Source organism: Antechinus flavipes, chromosome 3 (assembly GCF_016432865.1).
Source record: "Antechinus flavipes isolate AdamAnt ecotype Samford, QLD, Australia chromosome 3, AdamAnt_v2, whole genome shotgun sequence".
NCBI classification, from domain to species: Eukaryota; Metazoa; Chordata; class Mammalia; order Dasyuromorphia; family Dasyuridae; genus Antechinus; species Antechinus flavipes.
This window is the reverse complement of record NC_067400.1, coordinates 150,705,423-150,731,453: the sequence shown is the minus strand read 5'-3', so window position 1 is coordinate 150,731,453 and position 26,031 is coordinate 150,705,423. Positions and strand designations below refer to the sequence as shown.

Here is a 26,031-nt window from a genome sequence, read left to right as displayed (position 1 = left end):
GCACTTTGGCATAGCCCACTGTAGCTCCAAATTCCTCTAGACCTCCACCAATGCTAAGGGGCAGCATGGGAATAACCAGTGGGCACCATCAATACTAGTCTTAATTTATTATTAATCCTATCTCCTTTATGGGATGCTATAAGAAATGTTCTTGAACATCTGAAAGCTCTCTCCAGATTTCTACATGTCCCATTCTCCTCCATATGCTGGTCCCTCCCTCCTAAAATTAGATTATATTTATTTTGTATATGGAGACATCTTGCCTGCCCAGCAGAATATAAATTCCTTGAGGACATAAAATATTTTCTTTGTCTTTGTATCCTCAAGCATCTGGCCCTTTGTAGACACTTAACAAATTGTCATTTTTCAGTTGGTTGATTCATATTGATAATATTTACTATGTATATCTATGACATCCAAAACGTACTCTTTAAAGTTTAAAACAGACATGTACACATGTACACACCATACCCATCTGCAGAGAACTCCGACCCACACATAGAAAACTGCCTATTATTTTGGCATTTGTTGAATTGTTGAAGACTGTAAGATGGTGGCAAGCACTAGGGTGTGCCTACCATTCTTGGCTGGGGACGTACAAACTTTTACTCAGTTGGATTTGGTCAATTTTTCTCAGTACAGAAAGGAGGATTGACTATAAAATTCTTTTTAAATGCTTCTTTTATTTCATTGGTTGCACATTGGGTGAGTGAACTCAATATTACAACTGAAACATAGAATTGATACAAATTAGACTTCTGTTTACATGGAAAGGTAATGAATGAGGGCTTTCGGTAAGTGTTACTGAAAGATTTAGTAGAAGTGTTGTCAGTGGAGTGATTGAGGTGAATGTTTTGGTGAAGTGCTGTTAAATTACTGAAAACCAATAATGAAATGCTGTTCTCAAAATAAGTGGAGATCCAGTCTCTTAACCACAGCATTTACTGAATTGATATTTTCTCATCTTGGATTCTGGTGATTTTGTTTTTGTAATTAAACAAAGCATTTAAGATTTATTCATCATAATCAGACTCTTCTGAATATAAACAAACTTTTGGCAAATAATATTTATACAGAAAAATAGTTTTAGATCCTCTCAAATCCCAGAATTATTCTATAAAATTACATTATAAATAAATAAAAAGCAAAATCTGTTGTACATATATTTGTACATCTATGTAATTGCCTTGCCTCCTCCTTACTGAAAATGGTATCCTTATGGTCCTTTTGCATAATATAGTCACAAATTCTGGAAAATGGATATCTTATTAAAAATACAGTCTTCTATTTCTTGGGAGGTGTATATGTGATGCTTTTTGATGATTTATCTTAAAGGGCTGAAAATAGTTGTGTAATAGTCATTTAAAAATCAAAATTATGAAACAATAACATGAAAGACAATGTTATAACAAGTAGTCTACAAAAATATTTCAGTGATGCTCATAATTTACCTTTTAGTCATGTGTACTAAGTTTTCAAGGAATCTAAATGAACAAGTATTAAAAAAATGAACAAAAACAATCTTGAATGCTATAGGCAAGTTGTAGCATAACTACATTGTTAGAATTGAGAAAAATTACAAATACTAATAGTATATAATGGTAAAACTACCAAAGTAATAAAAGTTTAGATACAATATTTTCCCACAAATTAAAACAAATATAACAGTACAAGCACTATGTTAGATTACACTTAGATTGTGATTTTTTTCCTTAGGGTGATCAAATCTATGACTTAATATAAATAGATAGGAATTAGACTCTGAGCAACATGAGTTAAAATGGCAGATCTTTTTTGAGACAAATCATGACACAGTTAGTGTCTCTAGTTTTCAGAATTGGCAGTGATGCCAACATTAAAATATTTTACATTCAGTCTGAAAAGTTTAAGTCAAAATACTGCAATCACTAATATGCTCACAAAATAAAGGGATGTTTTAAACAATTACACATCATATTCATTTATTACAGCTGTTTTGTTTTTGAAACAATAATTTAAAGACTATGTAGGTATTGTATCGGACGTGTGCAACATATAAAATGTGAAATATGAAATATTTGGTACAATAGTGCTTAAAATAAACTTCAAAACAAACTTTCTAAACAAAATTTAATTTTATCGCTATAACCTTGAAGATCAACCAAGTATTTAAAAAAGTAAACAACATTAAAATCTGTTTCATCCATATATAGTATATATGTATGTGTATATATAATATGTATGTACTTGTATTAAAGTTTTTTTTTTATATTTTTGAGACATAAAATATGCTTTAAGGTGAAAAGATTAAAAGAACTATTTTTTTCCATGCTGTAGTCAGTTACAACCCTTTAATTCAACTTTTAAAATGTAAAACAGTAATGGAGTTTTTAAAAGTGAAACTATCTACTTTTTTTGTTGTTTGTTTACATAGTAATTTAGATTAAAGTCACAGTCAGATTTTAAGTGACTAACCTCAGATTTACTTAAATTAGAATATTATACAGATCTCCTCACCTACAGCTTCTTTATTTTACTACATACATCTTTAGTTTCAAAGTGTTATTCTGTGACAGGCAACTGGATGGTGAGTTTGAAAGACTAATCACTTAGATTAGGTTGTTGGCATTGGCCTCCTTTCCTTCAAGCTGGATGAAGTCTGGCAAAATTTAGGCACTTCTGCAAAGTCTCTCTTATAAAACAACATTAAAAATATATTTGTAAAATAATACCTTCAAGACTTTGTTGGTTGGGGGTATGAAGCTCATACCGTGCAAAGTTTTTGTTTCTTTTAATCTATTTCTCTTATTCTAGAATCATATGATTCAACACAGCATCTCCAGGCAAGCCAAACACTATGCTTTGATGCATTCCCAGAACTTGTGCTTGTCCTTGGATTTTCCATTAGAATTTGAGACCCGTAGGACAGGTCTTTGTTTTACTTCACTTCTTTCTTTGCTGCAGCATCATCTCATTGAGAAGTGAACACTTACCCTTTGATTAAGTGGGCAAAGGAAACAATAATTCGAGTGAGAATTTAACCTGCACTTGGGACAGGTTGGAACCAATGCAAACTGATTATTGCTAAATTTGAAATGTTCTGAGTCTGAAAAGAAGAAATTGGTTGGGCTTTCTGCATCAGCTATAGTTATGGAGATAAGACAATATTCTTAGGACAGAAAACCATGTTTAGAGAACTTTTGAAAGTAAACTTTACCCTTTATGTCTTTAAACATCACAGCTGGCATCAGGTAGTTAACTATTTTAGGTTGGAATATACTAAGCATACCATATTTAATACTCATATATGATATAGCAGCACTAGCTTCTTAGAGTTTGTGATCTGTCCAGAAGAACTACATTTTTATTTAGCATGCAGTTTGTGGCAATTCTATCGAGGAGGAAACAGGATAGTATGTACAGTAACAATGTTTTGTTATTCTCAATGCGGTTTCTTGGCATTCCATTCCATTTCTGCTGATTATTTCAGTATTATCTGTTAAAGGAGGGAAAAAAAACACAACATTGTTAGATATCCTTTTGTGAAAATTTAAAAAAAAACTGCAAATTCATGCATGGGGCTTGTCAAAATGAGTCAATTCTACAGGACTTTCATTGGCTTTTTAATAACTGCATATCAATATAATGAAAACATAAATCTACCCTTATTTCTGCAAGAATGTGGCTTCATGGCACATTACTTCTGATAATTTTTTCACCATGAAGAATGCCACTTCCAATGCAACAAATCCCCCCCCTGTATTTTCTGCAAGCTGTTTTTCCATTTCAGCATTAGGGCATGTCCACACAGGGGATCAAATAATCATAAATTCTTATCTGTTCACTATCTATGATATTCAGAAAATTTTTTGCATATGTATATTCATATATATACACATATCACATATACATGCATATATATGAAAAGTTGAATGTATTTTTTTAAATTGACTAACATTTCTTCCCTTGACTTCCATTATAAAATCAGAGATTCCAATAGAAACAAATTCTGATCAAATATATAGTAGAAATCATTTTGTGAATTTAAAAATCCCATGTTTAAATGAAATATGATATTTTTCTAGTAATACAACATTTGTTCTAAGTTAATCAAAGATAAAAATTTTTTACACTGAAAAACTGAAAATTTAAAGCAAAAGCCCTTAACCTCTAAGGTCCCCTACATTTTAAAAACTCTATGTATCTAGGTCAATGGGAAAATGGAAATATATCCTATTATATATAGCTACCTTTTACATATTTTGTTTTACAAATCTAGGCTTTCAACTATTCCTGCCAACGAGTTTTATATTTTAATTTAATGATTTGTTGATTTAAAGTCCCAAAGTTTTTGTTTAGGAAGTATCTTTTATAAATTATTCATAATAAGGGTCTTCCTACAGAATGAAAAAATTATTTATCCAGTAAAAGAGCCATTACCTTCCAGGACACTTTATGATTTATGGAACATAGATTTCCTCATGTAGTTTTCTTTTAAGTGGGTACAGCCATATTTATAAAAGCATAGTTTTAGTGCCCCCAAATAATAGGTTCTAGTAAGCAAATACAAGTGTTCCTTAACAGAACACAATATTATGTGGTACAATCTTGAGTTTGCAGAACGGAGAAGCAAGGCTTCTGCTGACGCTGCCTATAGACACATTTAATGGAAGCCAAATCTTTAGATAATAATTTTAGATAATAGGTTTGTTTCTTTTATGTATCACCTTCTTTTCACTAGCACTTCAGTTTTGGAAAAAAAATGCATTCTCTGTTGAGCTGTATACTATTAGATCTGTTTTTGAAAAAAAAAAAGGAAATCACATGTTCTTTTTTTTGTTTTGTTTTGTTAAACTAGAGCACTACCCATATCCTCCACATTGGTACATTTTAACTTTATCTTCACATCTGGGTGTACAGTTATTACATGTTAATTATTTAGTTTCTTCATTTAGCTACATGCTTCTTAAGCAGTTTATGCTCCACTGTGTTAAATCATATACCTTTTAAGTTTTATTTTAAAATCCTAAGAGCCTCTTTATAATGCCTATGAGATAAATATTTTGTCATATAATGTGTTTCTTGAAAATGTGTTTTCTTTTTAAAATGTATTTATAGTCAGGCCTATTTGATGAAAAGAAAAGGCCATGTAGGATAAAATGTGAGCTATAATAAAAAAAAAAAATTCCTGATACACCTGGAGAAAAAGCATTCTGCAGAAAGCATAGCAATGGGCAGATCACAACAAAGATATTTTCAGCATATACTCTAAAAGAAATCCATCACAAAGTGTGCAGTTAGTCAAAGGATCTAAAACAACTTTTGGGTTGTGAGTTTAACAAGGAAATATGCAAGTCCACCCACCTTTAAGTAGACTGTTAAGTCAGCATTGCACTTAAGTACAAAGCATTTACTATACTCATACATGCAGCTCTTGCTCCAGGCCCCAGGTTATGCTCTCTGAATTATATGTATGGTGAAATAAAAAGACAACCTCCTGGACTATTGAACTCTTAACTGTTACTTGTCTCTGACATGGAAGCAGCAGTCACTGTCTCCATACAGAGAACCATTTGTTAATTCTGTATTGTTAATTGTATATTTATTTCTTAGTGCTGAGCAAAAGCCCAAGATACATGTTGGACCATTTTTGTAACTTGAGAAAGATTTCTACATCTGGGTCTCAACAAGTATTCCTCCTGATCCCCCCTCTCCCCATTCTAGCCTTGTGAAGCATTGCCAATTTTCCTTCTGTCCCCTGTTTAATTCTGCGCTTTGCATTTAGTTTGTGGCAGGGCTTTTACACCGGTCTGGACAATTGGCTGCTTGAAATAAAATTTTATAAATGTGTAAGAAGAGTTTAACTCTCCCCCTCATCCCCCATGCCCCCTGATGGTTTGAAATCTAAGTTCTCCCCATTCTCCCTCCAACCCCACCAGGGAATATTTTTATAAAAGGATCCATTTTTAGTTTACTACGTTCATTGAGGGTGGTGTCCATTTTGGTAAATCACCAAGACATTCAAAGATACAGCATTACACCTATGAGTTTGTCATTTTCAAAACAAGTCATAGAACTTGTGACACTCTTCCTTGGTCTACTTGTCTACATGGGCTAGATTTTTTGTAAGCATGAAATTGTTCCTGTTAATCTCTTGGAGAGGCTGTCTTCATTACTACAGAGAAATTTTCCTTCTGTGCTCTGATTATAGTCTATATCTCTTCCCCAGTCGCAGGAAATGATGGGAGCAACTCTCTAGACAATTCTTGTAATTATTTAACATTGTAATATGATTATTTGTAATTGTAATATCCTAACTCATAACCTATGGTTGGGATGCAATGACAAATATTGTGTTAAATCATAATTTCAGAATAATTCTCTAAGGCTTTGAAAAATTTCAGTTTAATTGTGAAGATAAGTTGTCAATTACCCATGGGCATGGGTAAAAGTAGTAGAGACTTTAATGGGATTTGAGAGTTGTCTGAAAAATTTAGGAGGTCTGCTTCATGACAATTCATCTAGATAATTTCTGAAGGTCTTCCTCTTCCAAAAACAAGTTAGCTAAACAATCTTGAACTTGCCTCATAAATGGTTTTATCTTTCAGAAGGTGAGGAAATCAAAGAAGGGTAATAATAATTTTGATCAATAATGAGGAGCTAATGGGTGAAGTGAAAATGATGTTGAGAAGCTGTTACCCTTCCCTCTTAGAATTAGTAATAGATAAGAGCAAAAAATTTGATGAATCTTTATGCAATAATTATAAGTGTTCAGAGGTAGCAAATAAGTAGGATCTCATGATCTGTGCTTCCAAAAGAGAAGGAGGTTCAAGAGGAATGCACTGTGGTTGATCTATAAGTTTTCATAAAATTGATCGCTGGAAAGGAGGACAGTGTATATGTAAACATGTATAGCTTATTAGGGATAGGCTTATACATAGTATGTCTGGATTTCAGAATGGCATTCATGATATCTATGTGACAATAAACACAACATTGGTAGGGTTTAAACCATCTGATTGACTAGACTCAAACAATGGTGATTTGTGGGGCAGTCTGAGATTCTGTCTTTAGCTCTATTTTATTTATCACTTTTATATGTTTTAAATTAATATATAAAAGTAATCATATTTGCCAACATATTATATGGCAGAATCAGGATCTAAAAGATTCAAGATAATAAAATGAAAGAGTTAATATAAAGTACTGAACTTTGATAAAAATTAAAAAAAAAAAACCAAAAATATTCAGAACTCCAGAAACACAAAATGGGTACTGGGGGGGGGGGGGAGGGGGGGAGGGGAGAGGGGGAGGGAGATAATCTGAAAGCAATTCATACGGAAAAGACCTGAAAATTCTATGGACTGCAAGTTTTGTAGGGATCAGCAATGTGATGTGATGATCAAAAGTAACACCATCATTTTTAATAGAAGTATTGTATTTAGACAAAGGAAGGAACCCTTCCCTTGTCACACCTCCTATAGGGTATTATCATGTGTAACTTTTGGACTGAAGAGGCTAGAGTGACTGGTTGGTAAGAGAACTGAAAATTATTATTATGAAAATGTTACTTAAAAGCTGTTGAAGATATTTGAAAGAAAAAAAAAAACTTGATGGGATGGGAGAGGAAATCTTCAGTGATAATAGTTCTTAAATATCACAAAAATTGCCACATGGAAGACAGAAGAGTTGTTCTACTTGGCCAAGGAAGGGAAAAAGCAGGCTATTGCACAGGCAGAAGTTCTATGTAGAGAGATTCTGGTAGAGAGAAACATCTATCTTCCTTTCAGTGAGAGCTGTTGGAAGTGGGCTTCTTTATGGACTTTGACTTTGCTGCTTTAGAACGATATTTAAGTAGAGACTGAATGAACATCTCTTGGCATTATTACAGTTTGGGGCTATAGATAGAAATTAGATTAGAAAGTCCCCTATAACGCTAAAGTTCCATGATGATAATTTTTAAAATTTTAGCAAACACCAGTCATTCTACTCAAAGAGACATCCTACTAATTTTGGCTCCTCCTGCCAAGGAGTAGATGGATGATGTGTCATCTTCTTAAGGCATTTGACCTTGATTCATGAGACAAATGATAGATCTCAATTTAAAAATCTACCATACAGTAACAGTTAAACTTTTAAATTTATATGCAAAGATAGCCATCAAGTAATACTTATTAAATTATTATAATGTCAAAGCATTGAACATAATATCCTACTCAGAATAAATTAGCATTTTATGGGTATAGGAGAATCTTAATTTATATAGTAGTTATCTTGAAAAGTTGAATTGAAATTGGATCATACTTTAAATACTCTTTGAAAGTATGCTATGTAAAGTTATGCTACGGTGAATACTTGTATAATAAAATATTCTTTTAAAAAATGAATAATAACCATCTAAATTGCCTGGATTGCTATATATTATATTTACTTAACCTGGGGCACAGTCATGGTAAAAAATTCTGGATTTAAATTTAGGATTTATTAAAATCTGGCTCTGGCCCTGACACTTGTTGAGTTTGTAACCCATAGCATGTAGTTCCTATTTGAGCCTCAGTTTTCTTATCTGCAAAATGAAGATAAGAATATTTCTGCTACTGACTTCACAAGTGAAGAAAGCACTTTGTAAATTTCTGAGTGCCACAAAAAAATGACTTGTTATTCTTTTCATTTTTCTAATCTTGGTTAAAATAGCACAATAACTTTTTTATTGTTTGGAAAACTGTGTTTCTTATGTAAAATATGTTTATTATGTTGCTCTGTCACAGAATATGAGCTAAAAGAGATATCTATATATGACCAAGAATCTCATCAGTCAAATTATTATCAAGTGGCCATCTAAATACTACTTGGAAATCTCTACTCAAGGAGAATAGAATACCTCTGAGGGAAATCCTTTCCACCTTTAGATTGCTTAAGGGTTAGGAAAGTTTTCCCTCAAATCAAGCTAGGACTCAGTATTTCTACCCCTGGTTCTTAATTGTATTCTATAGTCAAACAAAACAACTCTAGTTATTCTACATGATAAGATTGTCAAATGCTTGAAGAAAAGTTATAATCTTTTTATTCCCCTGTCTAGGTCACCTTTTCTTTAGGTTAATCACACTGGAAAAGGAAATGGCAAAGCACTCCAGTATCTGCCAGAAGACCCCAAATAGGGTCATGAAGAGTCAGACATGACTGAAAAATGACTGAACAACAAGAAAGCATAATTAAGTTCCTCCATAATTAAGTCAAATTTGTGATGATGTCTGGTCCCTTCATTTTGCTGGTCATCCTCCTTTGGACACATTAATTTTCATAGAACTCTTCCTAAAATGTAGTACTTGGTGTTGAAGAGTTTTCTCGAGGAAGCATGACCAAGGTAGAATATGATTGAATTATCACCTCTCTTTTTTGTGAGATGGTATATCTTAGTAAGGCAGACTAGAATAGCATCTTGGAAAAAAACTGCTGGACTAGGTCAGGAGGACCTAGTTTTGAATCTGGCCTTTGATATTGTATGACCCTTGTCAAATAACTTCTCTTAACTTCAATGTTCCCATCTGCAAAAACACCTTCCTCAAATAGATGTTTCTAAGATCAAATGAAATAAAATTATGTAAAGCATTTTGCAAACTTTAAAATGATAAATGTTAGTTACTTTTATATGGTTTTGTGGACTTAAAATTCTGTAGCCTATTAAAAGTCAGAAACTATAATCTAGACATGAAATTGGTTATTTGAGTTGAAGTACAGAATATTATATATACATTACTATTAAGTTTAATTTTATTAGATTCACTCCATTTTTTCCCAGCCATTGTTCTCTTCTTAGATTCGAAGTCTAATTAACACCTTTGACAAGTATATCTTCCTGTGCCTTTATCCAAGTCATATTGAACCAAATAGGGCTAAAGGTAGATTCCAGGAACACTGCAGCAGAGATTTCCCTTCATATTGACTTAGGTCCATAAATTACTTCTTTTTGGGTCAATTAAACCAATACATATAACTATTATCATCTAACCTACATTTCTCCATCTTTTTCTTAAGAATGGCATGAAAAAATGTGTCAATTTTTTTTTTTTTTGAAATCTAGGTACACCTTTGATATTCTCTTAATCTATTAATTTGCATACTGCATGATATCAGGCAGCCTTCAAAATGACCTTAACACTTATCCTAATAAAAATGGAAATACTTTCTGAAAACATGCTTGACATCACTGGTTATATCACTTCTTTTCCCAAAATAGTAATATACTATTCTTTTGGTAATATATTCCAAAAATTTGCCGCAAACATTGAAGCTGAGCATACCAAAAAAAAAAAAAAAAAAAAAAAAAAAAAAATTAAAACTATCAGAGTTCTGTTTTAAATTTAAGCTAATAGATTATCAGAGAAGTTTGACCACTTCTAATTCAAAAAGGAATTTTTTTCCTTTCCTTTAAAAACATGTAATCTTTATTTTTCTTATTGGTCACTTTTTCAATTTTTAAAATCTATCTTTTGGTTGTTAAGATCAATTCTAACAGTTTTGAATATCTGGAAGCTCAAGTTAGGGAATAGATAGGAAAGTTTTTTTTTATTTTTTTAAAGTTTGTTTTGGGAGGTAATTTAAAATTTTTTTTAAAATTATATTTTGAATCTGGATTTTTCTGAAAATTTAAGAAAAAATTAGTTAAAAGCTTGGAAGTGATAAAATCTGATGTGTTTGTTGATATGAAAGAAAATTTCTAAGTTCAAAGTATAAGGGAATTCAAATATAATTAGTGAAGAACTATCTGATTCTTATCTCCTGTAGATTTGAGAAATACAAGTGTTATAGTTGAAATATTATTGGATTTGGAGTGTAAATTCATGTATTCAGCCCTTGGCTTTATTTTTTTTTTCTGTTTGTGTTACCTTGAAAGTCACTTTATATATTATTTATTTATTCATCCATTCATTTGCTCATTTATTTATTTGTTTTCTATCTTATCATCTAAAAATAACAGGAGTAAGGCAGCTAGATGGTTCAGTGGATAGAGCACCAGTCCTAAAGTCAGGAGGATCTAAGTTCAAATCTAGCCTCAGATATTTAATATTTAATTGCTGTGTGACCCTAGACAAATCACGTTAGTCCAATTGCCTTGCCAAAAAAAAAAAAAAAAAAAAAGGAAAAAAAATGACAGGGTGGGGGAGTAGATAATCTTTAAGTTCTCATGAAAGTCAGAATCCTATGATTATTTTTTTAGATTTTTATAAGACATGTCAAAGCTTACCCCAATGTTCAAAGGGAGAATAAAGTCTTCCTTAACTACTCTGTGACTGGCCAAGTTATTGAAACTTTCTGACTCAGAGTTTCCTCATCTATAGAATTAAAAGTTTTGATTAAATGGTTTTATATCCCTTCCAACTCTAATATATAATGAAGCTGGATTAACCACAGAATATTGCATTTAATCCTTATTGCCAAAGCACAAGTTTAAAGTAAGAGGATGAGGCTTTTAAAAAAAATGGTGGGATCCAAAAGCTTTTTCTAATATAAAGTTATATCTTTAGCTCATAATTTTAGAAAGTCCTCCTTCTTCAATTAGATTGTCAAGTTTTAAGAACAAATAGAAATTCATACTTTATCTTATACTAGACTTTTAGAAGTATTAAGTGGGGCATTTAGTTGGTTTTTTTCCTTTTAAAATATTTTCCTAGTGCTTTTATTTTGATCTTCTGTTATTAAATATATGTATACATATACATAATACATATATTTAATACTTACTTCTCTAACACAATAGATTACTTAATTAAGCAATTGTTATATATATTTTGTAATTTTGTGACCAATACATCAGAACACATCCTAAATTCCTTAATGCAGTCCAGAGACACACACATTTCTCAGAAATAAGTATATTTTTGGGGTTGGAATCTATTTTACAAATCAGCATTTTTTAATCATACATAATATTTATTAAAGAAATAATAAGTAACATTACCCCAAATCCTATCAGTGCATATAGTTTTAAAAAGAGCCTGTATAGAATTAAAAAAAATTTTTTTTTTCATATTCTCAAATGGGATTAATTAAATCTAGACCACAAAAGCAACCTGGATATCCCCAAAATGATTTATCTAATAATATATATACCCTTAACTAAAGCTTTATCTAGGTATTAAAATCTTTCAACTCAACAATCAAGGATCTCTTTGTGGCCTCTTTTCAAATAAGTAGCAATTTAAAATTCAATCCTTTCATGTATCTCTCCACATTGAGTATTTTTTTTTTAAAGTGCTTCTTAGCAGCCCTTAAAACTTTCAAGGTTATTTTCATGTGATCTTTATAGTCTAACTTTATTTATCCTATTTTGTAGATCTAGAAATTATGGCAAAAGGAAGTTTTATTTTATGGATACCTTATGTATACTTTTCCCAATGTACCCAGTGCTCCTAAAGCAAAAAAGAGCATTTAATTTTTATTTCCTGTGTGGTGCTTTGTCCTTTCCACCAAGAAATGGTTTATTATGTTCATCTGAAGTGGGCTATTGTAGGGGGCAGAGTATGTTTGATCAGTGGTGACAGTAGTTCTATGATACTCATTGCACCCCTTGTCATTCTAGACTGCTAGTGGAGACAGACAAAAAGAAAGCTTTTCCAATCCAGCACAGTGCATGGGAACAAAATACAAAGCAAAAATCAGGAGCCAAAGCCAGTAGTACTGGATAGAAGAAAATGGTGACTACTCTGAGCAACTGCACAGGGTGTGGTGGCTGAGCCACTGCCAGGACCTGGCCTTTTTCCAGTACTTGTACCAGAATTAACTAACCTCTTTCACATTGGGGCATGCTGATAATCTTGTGTGGGCTACCTCAGCTACTACCCAATACACTTTCCTAGGCAATTAATAGCCAGTTAGATTCACAACCTTTCACAACTGACAATTCTATGAAGGAAATAAAATTCAACAAGGAAGATTTGTTCATTATTACATCCCAGACATACTATTCTCTCAAATACACCTTCTTTTCAGTGATAGAAAACCATGAATGAAAAAATACCACTCCAAGTACTAAAAACTGGATATTTTGTATTTATCAAATTGTTGGGTCAACCAAAATCCTGAACTGAAAGCATTTCTTTGAGTTCCCTTTTCTACAGAAAAGAGAACACAAATGAGACAGACACTGCACATGATTTAAGAACATTAAAAATAAAGTCATACTTGTTATCAAATCATGAAATAATGACAACCTACTATAGAATCTAATAATAATAATAGTTCACATTTACACAGCACTTTGAAGTTTGCAAAGCACTTTACATGTATTATCTCATTTGGTATTCATAACAGTCATCTGAAGTAATAGCTACTATTATTTCTGTAAAAGATAGAGATAATAAATATAATATTTATAAGAATCAGTGACTTCTTGGTTAAACTGCTAAAATGTCCACTGGTCACTTACCAAAATGAGCAATTTACTCTAATTCTTTATTAAGTAATGTCGACTCAAATTGAAAAAAATGTAAAACACTTAAACAAATTAATGCCATACAGCAAGGGAGGAGTAGTATTCAATGTGTAATCAAAGGATCAGCTTAACCATTAATCTCTAAGTCCTCACATATGTATGAATTATTCAGGTCATCAATACAGTATTAACCTTATTATGCCAGAGGCAAAAATACTCCAGAAAGTTCAGTGACTACATTATTACCAGCAAGTCAGATAATTCTGAAACTCAATTAGGTATGATCCAAAGTAGTGACTATTATTAACTTATTTCAAAATGGCAGCATTCTATGTTATTTTAAATCACAGTGATGTAAGAAACCAAGCTCTTAGGCACTCTGTTTTCACGCAGGTTATAGCAGGTATTCACTGAGGGAAACAAGTAATTAATTCTATTTCTATAATTGCTTGAGTGTTTTTATTATCTGATCTATTAGAATAGGGCTACTGAACACTAATCATTTGAGTTAAAAGTTAGGGAGAATAGGAATAGGAGGAATAGAGATATATTGCACTGGAATATTAATTCTTCTTTTCAAGTGTAGACAGGGAAGAATTGGGTAGGACTTTCATAAATAGCTTAATGAAGAGATGCCTTCAGTCTTAAAAAAATGATAAAAATAAATGTAGTCCTTTGTATATAAAGAAAACTACTGATTTACCAACAATAGACTTTATCACAGGTCTTGGGACTTAAATGTACCTTAGAGATCATCTAAATCAACCCTTTCATTTATTTTTATTTTTTATTTTAATTGGGAGGGGATGGCAATTAGGATTAAGTGACTTGCCTAGGGTTATCCCAGCCAGCCAAAGTTTTCTGAAGCTAGTTGTCCCACCCTCTTCATTTAATATGTAAAGAAGTTGAAGCACAGAGGCTTTGAAATACTTAAATTCCCTAGGGATCATAGAATCAGAGCTGAAAGGAGTTTTGGGGTCATCTAGTCCTATCATTTTGTCATCTTCATAAAATTCTGAGAAATAGTCATTTAGTCACTGCTTAGCTAAGTTCAGTTTTGGATAGTTTGAATTATTAAGGAAGTTTCTTCTTACATTGAGCCAAAAGAAGAAGTTTTGTTTTTGCAAAGATGTGATTCAAATCCAGATCCTCTTAATGTCAAATCTAGTACTCTTTCTACAACACTTCCCTATTTATAATAGGAATATACTTAGAAATCTGATGTGTGGTATGAACTAATCTATTCATCTTCTCTCAACTAGTTACAGTGGTCAATGGCATATACAAGTAAAGAAGCTAGCTAGAGATATGAATGCAGTCTGTTAGTTTCCACTAACTTGTTAGTTAATTAACTAATTTGTGGGGATTAAATCTGTCCATTTGACTTCTCTATCTATATCACCTTCTAAGCAATTAGCCCTTTAACTAGATTTTAACTACAGTTAACAAATGAAGTAATTTTGAAGTTGATCCAGACAAATCAGAATTCAAGGATTTCCTTTAGCCACAATACCATTATAAAAACAAGCGCTCTCTATACATTAAGTGTCTTTTTCAGGAATCCTGCACTGTTCTTTAAGCAGTAAAATTCAGAATATTCCAGAAATACCCACATTTTTCTAAATAATAATTCTTATTTCAAAGATCCAGAGAAGTCAAATGACTTCTTTTACAAAGTGATTGATTGGCCTTAATATCAAGTTCAGCAAGCACTTTCTTACTGTTTCATTTAATCACTGAGAAAAATTAAGAGAAAAGGCCAACAACTCTCTGAATCCAAAGCACAAAACAAGAAGAAATGAATGGAGGAAATTTTCTAATAGATAGCTTCCAAACATGGTCTTTTCAAAACTATGTAATAGTGAGGCAGCTAAACTATACCTTATTAACTAATTGTAGATAGAGTCAGAACTAAAACAAGGCCACTAGGACTATGTTAGTATCTCAGGAGATAATGGGAGCTTGCTTCTTGTCCCTCATTCTGTCCAGCATCAGTTATATGTTCCCTCATTAAAACCCAAGCAGCCACCACTTTGTCTGCATCCTAAACTCTTAAGCTTCTCTCCTTTCAACAGGGTGAACACCCCTATCTTCCCTTCCTCCTCACCCAGCTGCTTGTCCTGTGAACTGAATCACAAGGGAACCCCTGAATGGTGAATGAGAAGCAAAGGTACCTTTGCTGACTTCCATAGGAAGTTAAAGCCTTCCTCTCCCCTAATCATTATTCTTCTTGGTCTTATTTCTGTTGAGTCCTCTGTGAACCTTCCTATGCTTTTAATTTAGTAAAAAAAAAAAAAAATTCAAAAATGGAAACCCTAAATATCTTTCAAGTACTACCTTTATGACTTTTATCAATTAGCCATGTCTCTCTGAGATTCAGTTTCCTCATTTCTACAGATCTAAGTAAGATCTCTTTTCAGAATCCTTCTATCTTCTGATGCTCAATTTTAATATCCTTTCTAAGGCAGGCTACACCCAGGAAGCAGAGAACCATGAGGAAGAGCTGACTTACTTTATGGATGCTAACTCTATTTATAGTCCCTTGATACATGCAGACCATTACTCTGCCACTGGCTCTCCTTCTTTAAAGTTTACTTTTTCTCGCTCAGATCCTTATTGCTGCTATATATGTTCACTCTTCATCCTTCCCCCATAAGTTTAGTACCTCATTCTCTATCCTGCTTCTTGACTTTCTCAAAAACTCCTAGTTCATCGATCCCCTCAACTTTCATGACCTCAGTTTCCAATTTGCCTTAAACATGCATAGAAATGATTATACTTAAAACTTACCATTTACCTTTAACCCCGGCTCAACTTAATTTGCTCCAGATGCCAGAATTCCTAGTTATTATTCTGATTATAGGTCATACCTGAGATGTGAGAACTTCAGATATCTCAAAATATTGTTGATAATGAAACTCAGGTTAAATGGCTCTAGGAATGGCTGCTTTATGAATGGAGCTCACTAATGTTAAAAGATTCTTTTCACCTTGTGTTCCTAAGATTGCTCCTCCATCCTGCCCTACCCCCACCTCCATAGCTGAACAAACAGCATGAAAAGAGTTTATTTAGAAAAAAAAATCTAGTGTAAGGACTTGAAAAGAATAGAATATACAATAGAATATACAAGGTGTCTGTGAGGTTGTGCAGAGTAGTTAAAATTGAAAGAATTCAGTGGAAATTGAGAATAGGAAGTCCTTCCTCTCCCCTTCTCTGTTCTACATATACAACAGGAAGTGTGCCAGAGACAGGATTAAATACAAGAGGAGTGAAGTCCAGCTGGTAAGGAAGAGGGGTGTTCCAGGGTTAGGTGAAGAAAATTTCCTTCCTTCCTAGATTCCTTGGGAACCCAAAATTGTACAGCCCTTCTCTCTAGCACCAAGAGAAAGCTACAAATCCTATTGCTGCCCTGCCTCCTTAAAATAATGTAGGATTAAACAATAACAACACCACTAAATTGCATGTTTTTATTTTAAAGCAAGAGTAGAAGTAATACCTGTCTCTTCCCCATCCATCTATTTCCCTTATTTTCTTTTTTTGTGATCCTCATTAATATTTTCTATTAATATGTGTTCCCCTGCCCCAAATCCATCTCTGCCTGTTTTACCATGCTAAATGTTTCGCTAAGTCTCTATTCTTTCCTCTTTAGTCTTCACTTGCAGTCTATACCAGCACTGTCTAAATTTTTTGGTTTTTGAGCATTTTAGTTGGGGCAAGCTCTGAATTTGCTTCAAAAAGATAGTTGCCCAAAAATTGGGCTCAACTACAATTCTATACTTGAACACTGCATGATTACTGAAAGCCAAAAGCAAGACTTTATTGCCTGGAGATAACACAAGATACCAGAAGTGAGGTAATTAATTAATGCACTGCTAATTATATGTGTTAATATATGAACACTTTGGAGCAACTTTGCCTGGCCTATTATACAGCCATTTATAAACTGCCATTATATGGAAAGGTCAAAGATAATTAAAGGGAGATTTAAAGATACTTTAAGAAGTAGCATTGCCAGTTATTTATAGCGAAAAAAAGAATATAGTGATGAGAAGGGCAGTTTGTGCTTTATATCAAATTTGACTGTTTTTATAAGAGGTATTTTTATTTGTGCAGAAGGGGTTTCCAAGACTACCAGCTTAAATTGTGGTCCTAGGAGAAAACTAGAACTGGTTCCATTTTGAAGAAGAATAGCCTGCTATTCAGCAAAATATCTGTAATATTTAGCAGATTTCTAAAGAATGTTTAGTCAGAATAATTGTTTTGTTGAAGAATAGTAAATCTATCACCATAGATTAACATTTTGCAAAGTAAAACATAAAACCCTATGATGTTAGTGACTCATGATTTTGATGAAAAGATTCTTTTTTCCTTGACATTTTCCATTCTGGTATATTTTACCAAAATTCTCTCAGTCATGTTTCAGTGTGAAAAGTTACAGTTTCACAAATCATTAACAGCTGAATTTTAAAATGAAAAGAAATATATAGAAAAAAGTTCTCTCTAAGGACTGATATGCTGGGTTAAAAACATTGGAAATGTAGGCCATCTGGATATAAATCCATTTGAATAGAAATTCTGTATTTGAGAATAATCTTTCACCTTTCATATATGGCTTCAAGTCAAATCCATAAAAATTGAGACTTTTTGGATAGCACAAAAAGACAAATATATTTGGATCTGAATTTTTTAGGAAGAATTTTTTGCCAAGGGTGTTTTCAGATTTACTATAGTATAGTGAAGAATCTAACTCTTTTCCTGATTTAAGATATCCACATGCAAATGAAATAACCAGATGTTTATATGGATCATAGCATATTTTTATAATGTAACTACTATCTTAATGTACTAAATTAGGGTAAGAAAACCAGTTTGGAATTAACTATTAAAGAATTTAAAATGCTATTATGATATGGCAGAAAAAATGTTACTTAAGATATGGAGGACACCAGCTGCAACATATTTAATTAATAAAATGAATTCTTGTACTTTGAAATTATTTCAAAAATCTACATTGAAAGGATGTTTGTTTTGTGAACTCAATAGCCTGCTCCCAATTTGAAACAGTTTCATTCAAGGAGGCCCCAGAACTTCAGGAGGGAAATAAAGAAAACCTTTATCACTGCCAGGAAATATGCAATGGAAAATATTTTATGCTGAAATTGGAAGGACATTTCAAAGAAGAGAATGAAGTTATGTTCCAAAGAGAGTCACAGAAACTGGAACCTACCTGAAGTTAATATAAACCCCTGAATCCTACTTAAAATTATGTCTCTGTATGCACTGTCATTATGTAAGACTCAGAACCCTGTGCAGTGTCTGGCTACAATTCCCATTTCAGCAGTGGAGCAGAATGTGTAATTCAGCCTTGGCTTTGAAGAGACTAAAGACAGAAAAACAACCAAATGCTCACATGTAGTGAAAGAACTGGGAATATCATTAAAATGAATGTTATGTAAGGAAAATGGAAATGTGTGCATTTTTTCACATACCGTGAGGATCCTGTACGTTTCTCATCTGGTGTGATGACACTGCCATCTAGCAAATTCACACCTTTCAGAAAGCAGTTCAATTTTCAAAACCTCTGTAAATTAAGTGTGTCTTTTTCTCCAAGGTCTTTGTTGCTGATGGTGATGATGGTGATGGAATATGTGTGTCTGTATGTTTTTTTTTTTTTTTTTGTGTGTGTGTGTGTGTGTGTGTGTGTGTGTGTGTGTGTGTGTGTGTATGTGTGTTTTTGTGTATGTGTGTGTGAGAGAGGGGGGGGGGGAAGGAGGGAGGAAGGAATGGAGGAAGAGAGGGAGGAAAAGAGGGAGGAAGGGAGAGAGGAAAGGAGGGAAGAAAGGAGGGAAGGACTATAACTTGGGAGTTCTTATCTTGACACTGCTACTAATCAGCTGGGTGACTTTGTGTGACTCTCACCACCATCTTTTGGGATTTCATTTCCTCAACTATAAAATAAGGAACTATGCCAGATGAGTTGACATTCCATTCAGCTTTAATTTGTAGTTTGTAGCATACCATATATATAGTTTTAAAAATATTGGTGGTCAAATTAGTTTGTCATCAACATCAGAGCTTTTCAGGAAATGCCATCATGTCTGGGTACATAGGTACATCAATGGGAGGAAGGAAAATGGTAAAAACAACAAGAGTCTCACTTCTGTGTCTCATAATTAAATAATTCCCACATCTTACCTCTTCAACCTTATCCTATCACAGTTTCCCCACAGTATTTATGCCACTTTAATCACTATATGTATTTAGTTGTCTAAAACTAGCACTCATGGTATCTATCTGATATTTTAATTTTATTAGAGTATTTTGCCACTAGGTAAGAAATAATATTTTTAGATATAGTCCTAAAAATCTGAATTGAGCAAGATACATTTTTACAGTTAATTACTTTTTGAAAAACATGTATTTATTTAAGAAGGAAACTATTTAAAATAAAATAGATATATAAAAGATAAATACAGTAAGATTTAAAGAAACATTAACTTTTGCCAGTGATGTTTTTTAACCCTGAGCATTTTTTTTTTCCTTAATAGCTTTAAACCTTTGGCTCTCTCTTCTCAGCTGCTTAATTTGCTAATGCTAATATCCAAGTTTATTTGTTGCTTGGAGCCAAAATCCTTGTCCAGGGACTTCCTTTACAATTATACCGATGAATTCCCTAGAAAGTTTCTGACTGTTATAAGACACCTTATATTATCTTAACTTCTAGGGTCTCTTGGGAGCTAAAAGGAAGACTCCTACTTTTGACCTGATTCTCACTAACAGGGAGAAACAAGTTGCTCAAGTTAAAGCATTTTGAGGGTGGAGAGAGACAAGTGCTCATTACATCTTAGAATTCATGATAGAGAGGAAAAATTGGGATATTCTGGTACAAACTCCATTTGGGGAAAATGGAGAGAAGATACGTAGGAACCAATGACCCCAAAATTCTATAAAGTAAGTAGGTTCAAGAGGGACAGGAAGTTCTCAGGAATGAAATTCTAAAGACAGAATGGTTCCAATGGGAAGGGGAAAGGGAGAGCTATCTACATTAGATTGATGTCCGTCCCTAGGAAGTTAATTGACCATTTCATATTTTAAAAAGATATAAACAGAAGTTATAATGGAGAATAAATACAAAAAATTGACTTGGTTTTCTAAGCATAGTTATCAGAAGAATGAAAGCCCCAAAGGAACTGAGCCAGCTATTGCATGCCAAAGACAAAAATTATCGAAAGAGAGTAGAAATCTAAGATTTGTAAAGGTTGGTAAGAGGGAACTTAGTTGTCCTTAATGAGTTTAAGTCTCCAGACTCAGTTGGACTAAAACTATATCTAAAGGTCCTGAAATAGGCAGATTTAATTGCTGAGTAGCTACTATTGATCTATGAAAGATCAAGAATGAGAGAGGTACTATATTATTTGCAAAGGGCAACAAATGTCCTGATTTTTTTAAATGGAAGAAAGTAGATTCTACAAGTGATTATTAAATATCACTTCCATTTTTTGGCAAAATTACTCAACTATTATTAAAATAGTGGTTTATGTGCACTTATAAAGGAAAAGTGAAAAGGAGCCAGTATGGCTTTATCAAGAAAAGAATTTAACAGACTAAATTTCTTTACTTTTTTTTTTCTTTTTTTAAAGGACAACCAAATTAGAGGTAATACTGATGATAAATTTCCTGAATTTTTTTGGGGGGTGGAATCAATAAATTGCCTTATGATTTCAATTGTGGGCTAGATGACAGTATTTTTGATAAACTCAGAATTTGGTAGAATTTTTTTTATTTTTTGCTCAGGCAATTGGGGTTAAGTGACTTGCTCAGGATCACACAGTTAGGGAGTGTTAAATGTCTGAAATCACATTTGAACTCAGATCCTCCTGACTTCAGGGCTGATGCTCTATCTACTGTACCACCTGGCTGCCCCAAATGATTAAATTTAAAAACAAAATTAATGGGGTCAACATGAGTTAGTGGGTTAACTGAAAGTAAGTCTTTAATGAAAGATTGCAGGGATCTCTCTTTGTCCCTGTTCTACTCAATATTTTTTATCAATGACTTAAATTATGGCATAGCTTCCTGCTAGTAAGATTTGCAAGGATATTTTTACGTTGTTTTTTTTGTTGTTGTTTGTTGTTGTTGTTCTCAAAGAGGACTAATGACATCACTGGTTAATATCTTGCTTTGACTTGCTTATGAATTGGATTTAAATGAAGCAGAGCTCACTTTTTTCTCCAGGATCACTGAATCCAGTGGCAAGACAAAATATGAAGCTGGAAGGGATGACAGAATCAGGATCCAAAATCATTTCAATAAGCTAGACTATTGAGCTAAGTCTCATATTAACATTAATAAAGATAAATCTAAAAATTCTGCCCTAAGATTCATCAAATCACCTTCATATAGCTATGGCCTAGAATGTGTGACAAAGACTTGGGGGGCTTAGTAGACCTCTCAGTTCACAATAAGCCAACAACGTGACATGGCACAAAAAATTGGTGTCCAAAATAAAGGACATGATATTATATTTTGTTCTCATCAAACTACATCTGAATTACTATATTCCATCATGAGCTTTTGAAAGGATTGTTAAAATGGAGTGTGTCTAGAAGAATGTGAAGTAGGAAGGCCTGGAAACATGTCATAAAATTCAATTCAACAATCATTTCTTGATCTCTTATTGTATGGATGAGATTGTGTTTGTGACTGGAGATAGAAAGAGAAAAAACAGAATAGTCTCTGCCTTCAAGGAGCTTATTTTCTACTAGAAAGTTTTAGCAGGTAATAAGAATGTAAATACTAAGTATTTTCAAAGTAATGTGGGGGTAATTTCAAAGTAATGTGAGAGTGGGGATAAATCTTATTGCAGGTTTGCTTTCAAGGAAGGCTTAGAGATTCTCAAAGCAGAGGGAGAAGGGAAACTTTTCAGACATTTGGAACCAGTTGTGCAAAGGGGTGAAGAACAGAGAAGGAATGTTGTGTATGGGGAAAAGCTAGTGAACCAGAGATGATGATTAATGCTATGGAAACAGATGAGCATATCAATGGAGAGAGTGAAGGGAAAGAAACCTATGACAGAGCCTTAGAGCATTTCCATAATCATAGTGTGGGAGGAAGAGGATGGAAAAGACATTTGAGAAGGAGCCCACCCAAACTGGTCCAGTTTACTCTTAGGAAGAAGAGATTTAAGGAGGGACATGACAGCTGTTTTCACATATTTCAGAATTGTCATATTGAAAAAGGATTTTTTTTTAACCCAGGTATAGAAGACCGCCAAGAGGCAATTAATGTAATTTTCTCAGAGTTAGGTTCTGCTTTAATATAAGGAAAAACTTACTAATTAGAGTTGCATGAAACCAAATGTATTTCTTTATGGAATTTTCAGCGATGATTTTTGTTATTGTTGTTGTTGTTGTTGTTGTTGTTGTTTTTTAATTGGAGGCTGGGTGACTCGAATAGGTATTGAAGGGATTCTTGGTCAAGTACTGGTTGGATGAGATTACAGGTTCTCAACACAGGGTCTGTGAACTTTAAAAAATATTTATAATTATATTTCATTATAATTGGTTTCCTTTGAATTCTATGGTTTTATTTATGCATTTTGTTATATTATTGAGAAGGGGACTATAAATTTTACTAGACTGCCAAAGCGGTCCATAATACAAAAAAAGAATTGCTAGACTAGATGAAATCTGAAACCTCTTTTAAGGCTGAGATTCAGTGAATTTGTGACTCCTTGTCTCAGCTAGCCTGAGGTCAGGGGAAGGAAACTGCTACTTTCTGATTAATTTGCAGTTAATAAAGCCTACTTTGGCATATAGGATAAAAAAATGCTACTTAAAACAATAAACACTTAATACTTGCTAAATTGAATTGAACTTGTAAAAGCCATGGCTCAAAAAAGAAAATAATTAGAAAAATGACCAAATTCATTCTACTTCATCTTTTTTTGTAGGTATATGCTTATGTTACCAACTGAACACCAAACAAGAGCCATTTTATTCATCAAAGCAATTCAATAATCCCATTTATTCACAATGTCCTATTTACATATTTGCTGTCAATTTAATTATGCAGATATTTATGGATTAGCTCTTATGGGCAACATAAGTGGGGAAAAGCAACAAAGATGAAGCCAACCGTATTTTTAAATCAAACAACTCTATCTCTATTTGAATTTCAGTATTAATTTAGCCACAGGAACTCACTTGTTAAACATAGGGATGGCAACCTGGAGGTAAAATGATCTTGGAATGAGGAAGACCTGACCTCAGAGACTTGCTAGTTGTGGGAACCTGGGCAAATAACTCTACCTCTGTCTACATGTTTCCTCATCTGGAGGGAAGATTTATAGCATTTACTTAAGGACTGTTGTGAGGATCTAGTGAGACATTATAGGTAAAGCTCTTTTCTAACCTTACAGAATTATATAAATGTCAGTGATTATTGTTATAATAATGAAAAAGTCATAGGCTCTTAAGTTAGTGCTGCTTCTATGTGAACAAAGATCACCTTCACAGTTTCCTCAGGTTAATTTGACATACATATAACATAGAGCTTTGACCTATGGTTCTTCCTTCTTTTGAGTTGGTATGACTTGAAAGACAGAGCAGAGATTACCCCTGATCCACCCAAATCTATGGAAACTGGACACACCAGAAAGCTTGCAATGAGAGTTAGGTGGAGATAGACGTACTAAAGGAAAAAAATTTGCAAATATGCTTAAGTATAGGAAAATTACCACTTTTATTTCAATTACAATGCAAAATTAATCATTATATATTACTTAAGCTGCTACCATTTTTATTTTATTTCTTAATAATATGTCTAGTAGCATTATTTGTAATTGGAGAAGCAACTTTAGTATCCATTATTTAGGAAATGATCTAGAAGCAACTTCAGAGTTCAGTAGACAAGGAAATGGCTGAATAAATTACTAGAATGTAATTGACTTTAAAAGAAGTAAATACTATAATACAATTAGGAATGATAAAATATAAAGAATACAAAAAATGTGGAAAATCATATTAAAAATATGAAGAAAACTGCACCAGAAGAACAGTAACCACACCCACTATGATTATATAAAAGGAAAACTGTATTACACATTCAAATATGGGAGTGACTAGAACAAAGGCAATGGAAAAGGAAGGAAATTGGAGAAAACCACTTATGGGATACTTATTTATGTTAATTATTTTAAAAAAATGTATCTACTTATAAATGTATTTCCACTTGGTTTTATTGTTGTTAAAGTTTATAACAAATTATTTCCTAAAATAACAATTTCAGTGGCTTTTCAACTCTGCCAACTGGATCTGTTACTGTAGGGCATGTGCTCTGCCCTTCCCTGATGCTCCTGAGTGAAGCAGATAGAAAAACTAAACTTTATTCATCTCTCCCCAAAAACAAAAGACTTAAAATAAAAACTTGGGCATGACTGGGTACAGAAATTCTCATGTTAAAAAATTCTTTTTTAAATAAAATGAATAGTGGATGGGATTTTTGTTATTATAGCTAAACAATCTACCAGTCAGTACAGTCTTATGTAAAAGCCTTTGTCATTTTCTGTTTAAATGCCTTTCAAGAGCACATTGAGAGCATGTCTTTAGATATTATATACAAAAAAAGTTCTCTGGATTAGAATCTCTTATTATGAAGTGTAAAGTATTTGACAGAAGTGAAAATGTATTAGATTATAACATATCATTTACCTAAGTATCTGTTTATAGCTTAGTTTTTCTTTAATTTTAATCAATTTTAAAAAATCTTTAATCATTAATCTATTAAACGTCATGATACTCTTGGAAGGTAACATTGTAATCATTAATGTTTATAGAGTGCTTTATAGCTACAAAGTATTTTACATTTATTATTTCACTTGGTCTTTAAGACAAATCACTGAAGTAGATATTAGATACATTATTCCTATTTTATAGAGCCCACAGAGGCAAAGTGATTTTTTCATAGTCATAGAGCTATTCTGTTGCAATCAGGATTAGAATCCAGCTCTCTGACTTTAAATATAGCAATTTCCTTTTCACTGCTACACTCTCATTTTAAAAATTTCTCCAGTCATTTTTAGGGCAAGAAAATAAGTGCCTTTTTTTATCTTCTGCTTTTTCTGTATTCTTCACAGAGACGAAATAATATAGGCTTTCTTCATATGATTATCATATTGGAGGGAAAAAATCTTTCTAAATCAGGGAAAATTTTTTCAGTTGGAGGACCCATGGTCATCAATCCATGTTTTCAGGCTGAATGAATTAATCATATTCAACTTCAATTACAATTACAATTGATTGAAACTGGCTAATATTTGCCTCAATCCAATTCAACAAGCACTTGTTAAGGACCAATGTTCTAGGTACTATGCTTGGCTACTAAGACAAAACCAGATTTGGCAGAAATTATACAAAATGATTGGCCCAACAGCTCTACTGATTTAAACATGCTAACTCATTAAAATTAATTCACAAAATGTGAATTAATTTGTTTTTATTTTGTTTTATTTTGCTAAAAAATTCAGGCTCACTACACACAGAGAAAGGCCTAATGCATAGATCACAAGTTGGACCCTTAGGATCTAGATCTAAATTTACCTGAGATAAAACCTCTTCCTA

At 32.8% G+C, this 26,031-nt stretch overlaps 1 protein-coding gene across 11 annotated transcripts in view; it reads right to left on the bottom strand.

Moving 5' to 3' along the window:
• Nucleotides 1–663: 663 nt before the first annotated feature.
• Nucleotides 664–26,031, bottom strand: part of MBNL2 (muscleblind like splicing regulator 2) — a 181,107-nt gene continuing 155,739 nt past the window's right edge. For 5 of the 11 annotated variants that reach the window (XM_051984036.1, XM_051984025.1, XM_051984027.1 and 2 more), the window contains 2 exons: nt 22,746–22,936; nt 3,378–3,475 (listed from right to left, as the gene is read on the bottom strand). In XM_051984036.1, the coding sequence (XP_051839996.1) occupies nt 22,790–22,936 (147 nt within the window). In that variant the 3' untranslated portion in view covers nt 3,378–3,475; nt 22,746–22,789. Of the gene's footprint in view, nt 3,476–22,745; nt 22,937–26,031 lie in introns of those variants that run through there. The other 6 variants (XM_051984029.1, XM_051984032.1, XM_051984033.1 and 3 more) reach the window with 3 other exon arrangements.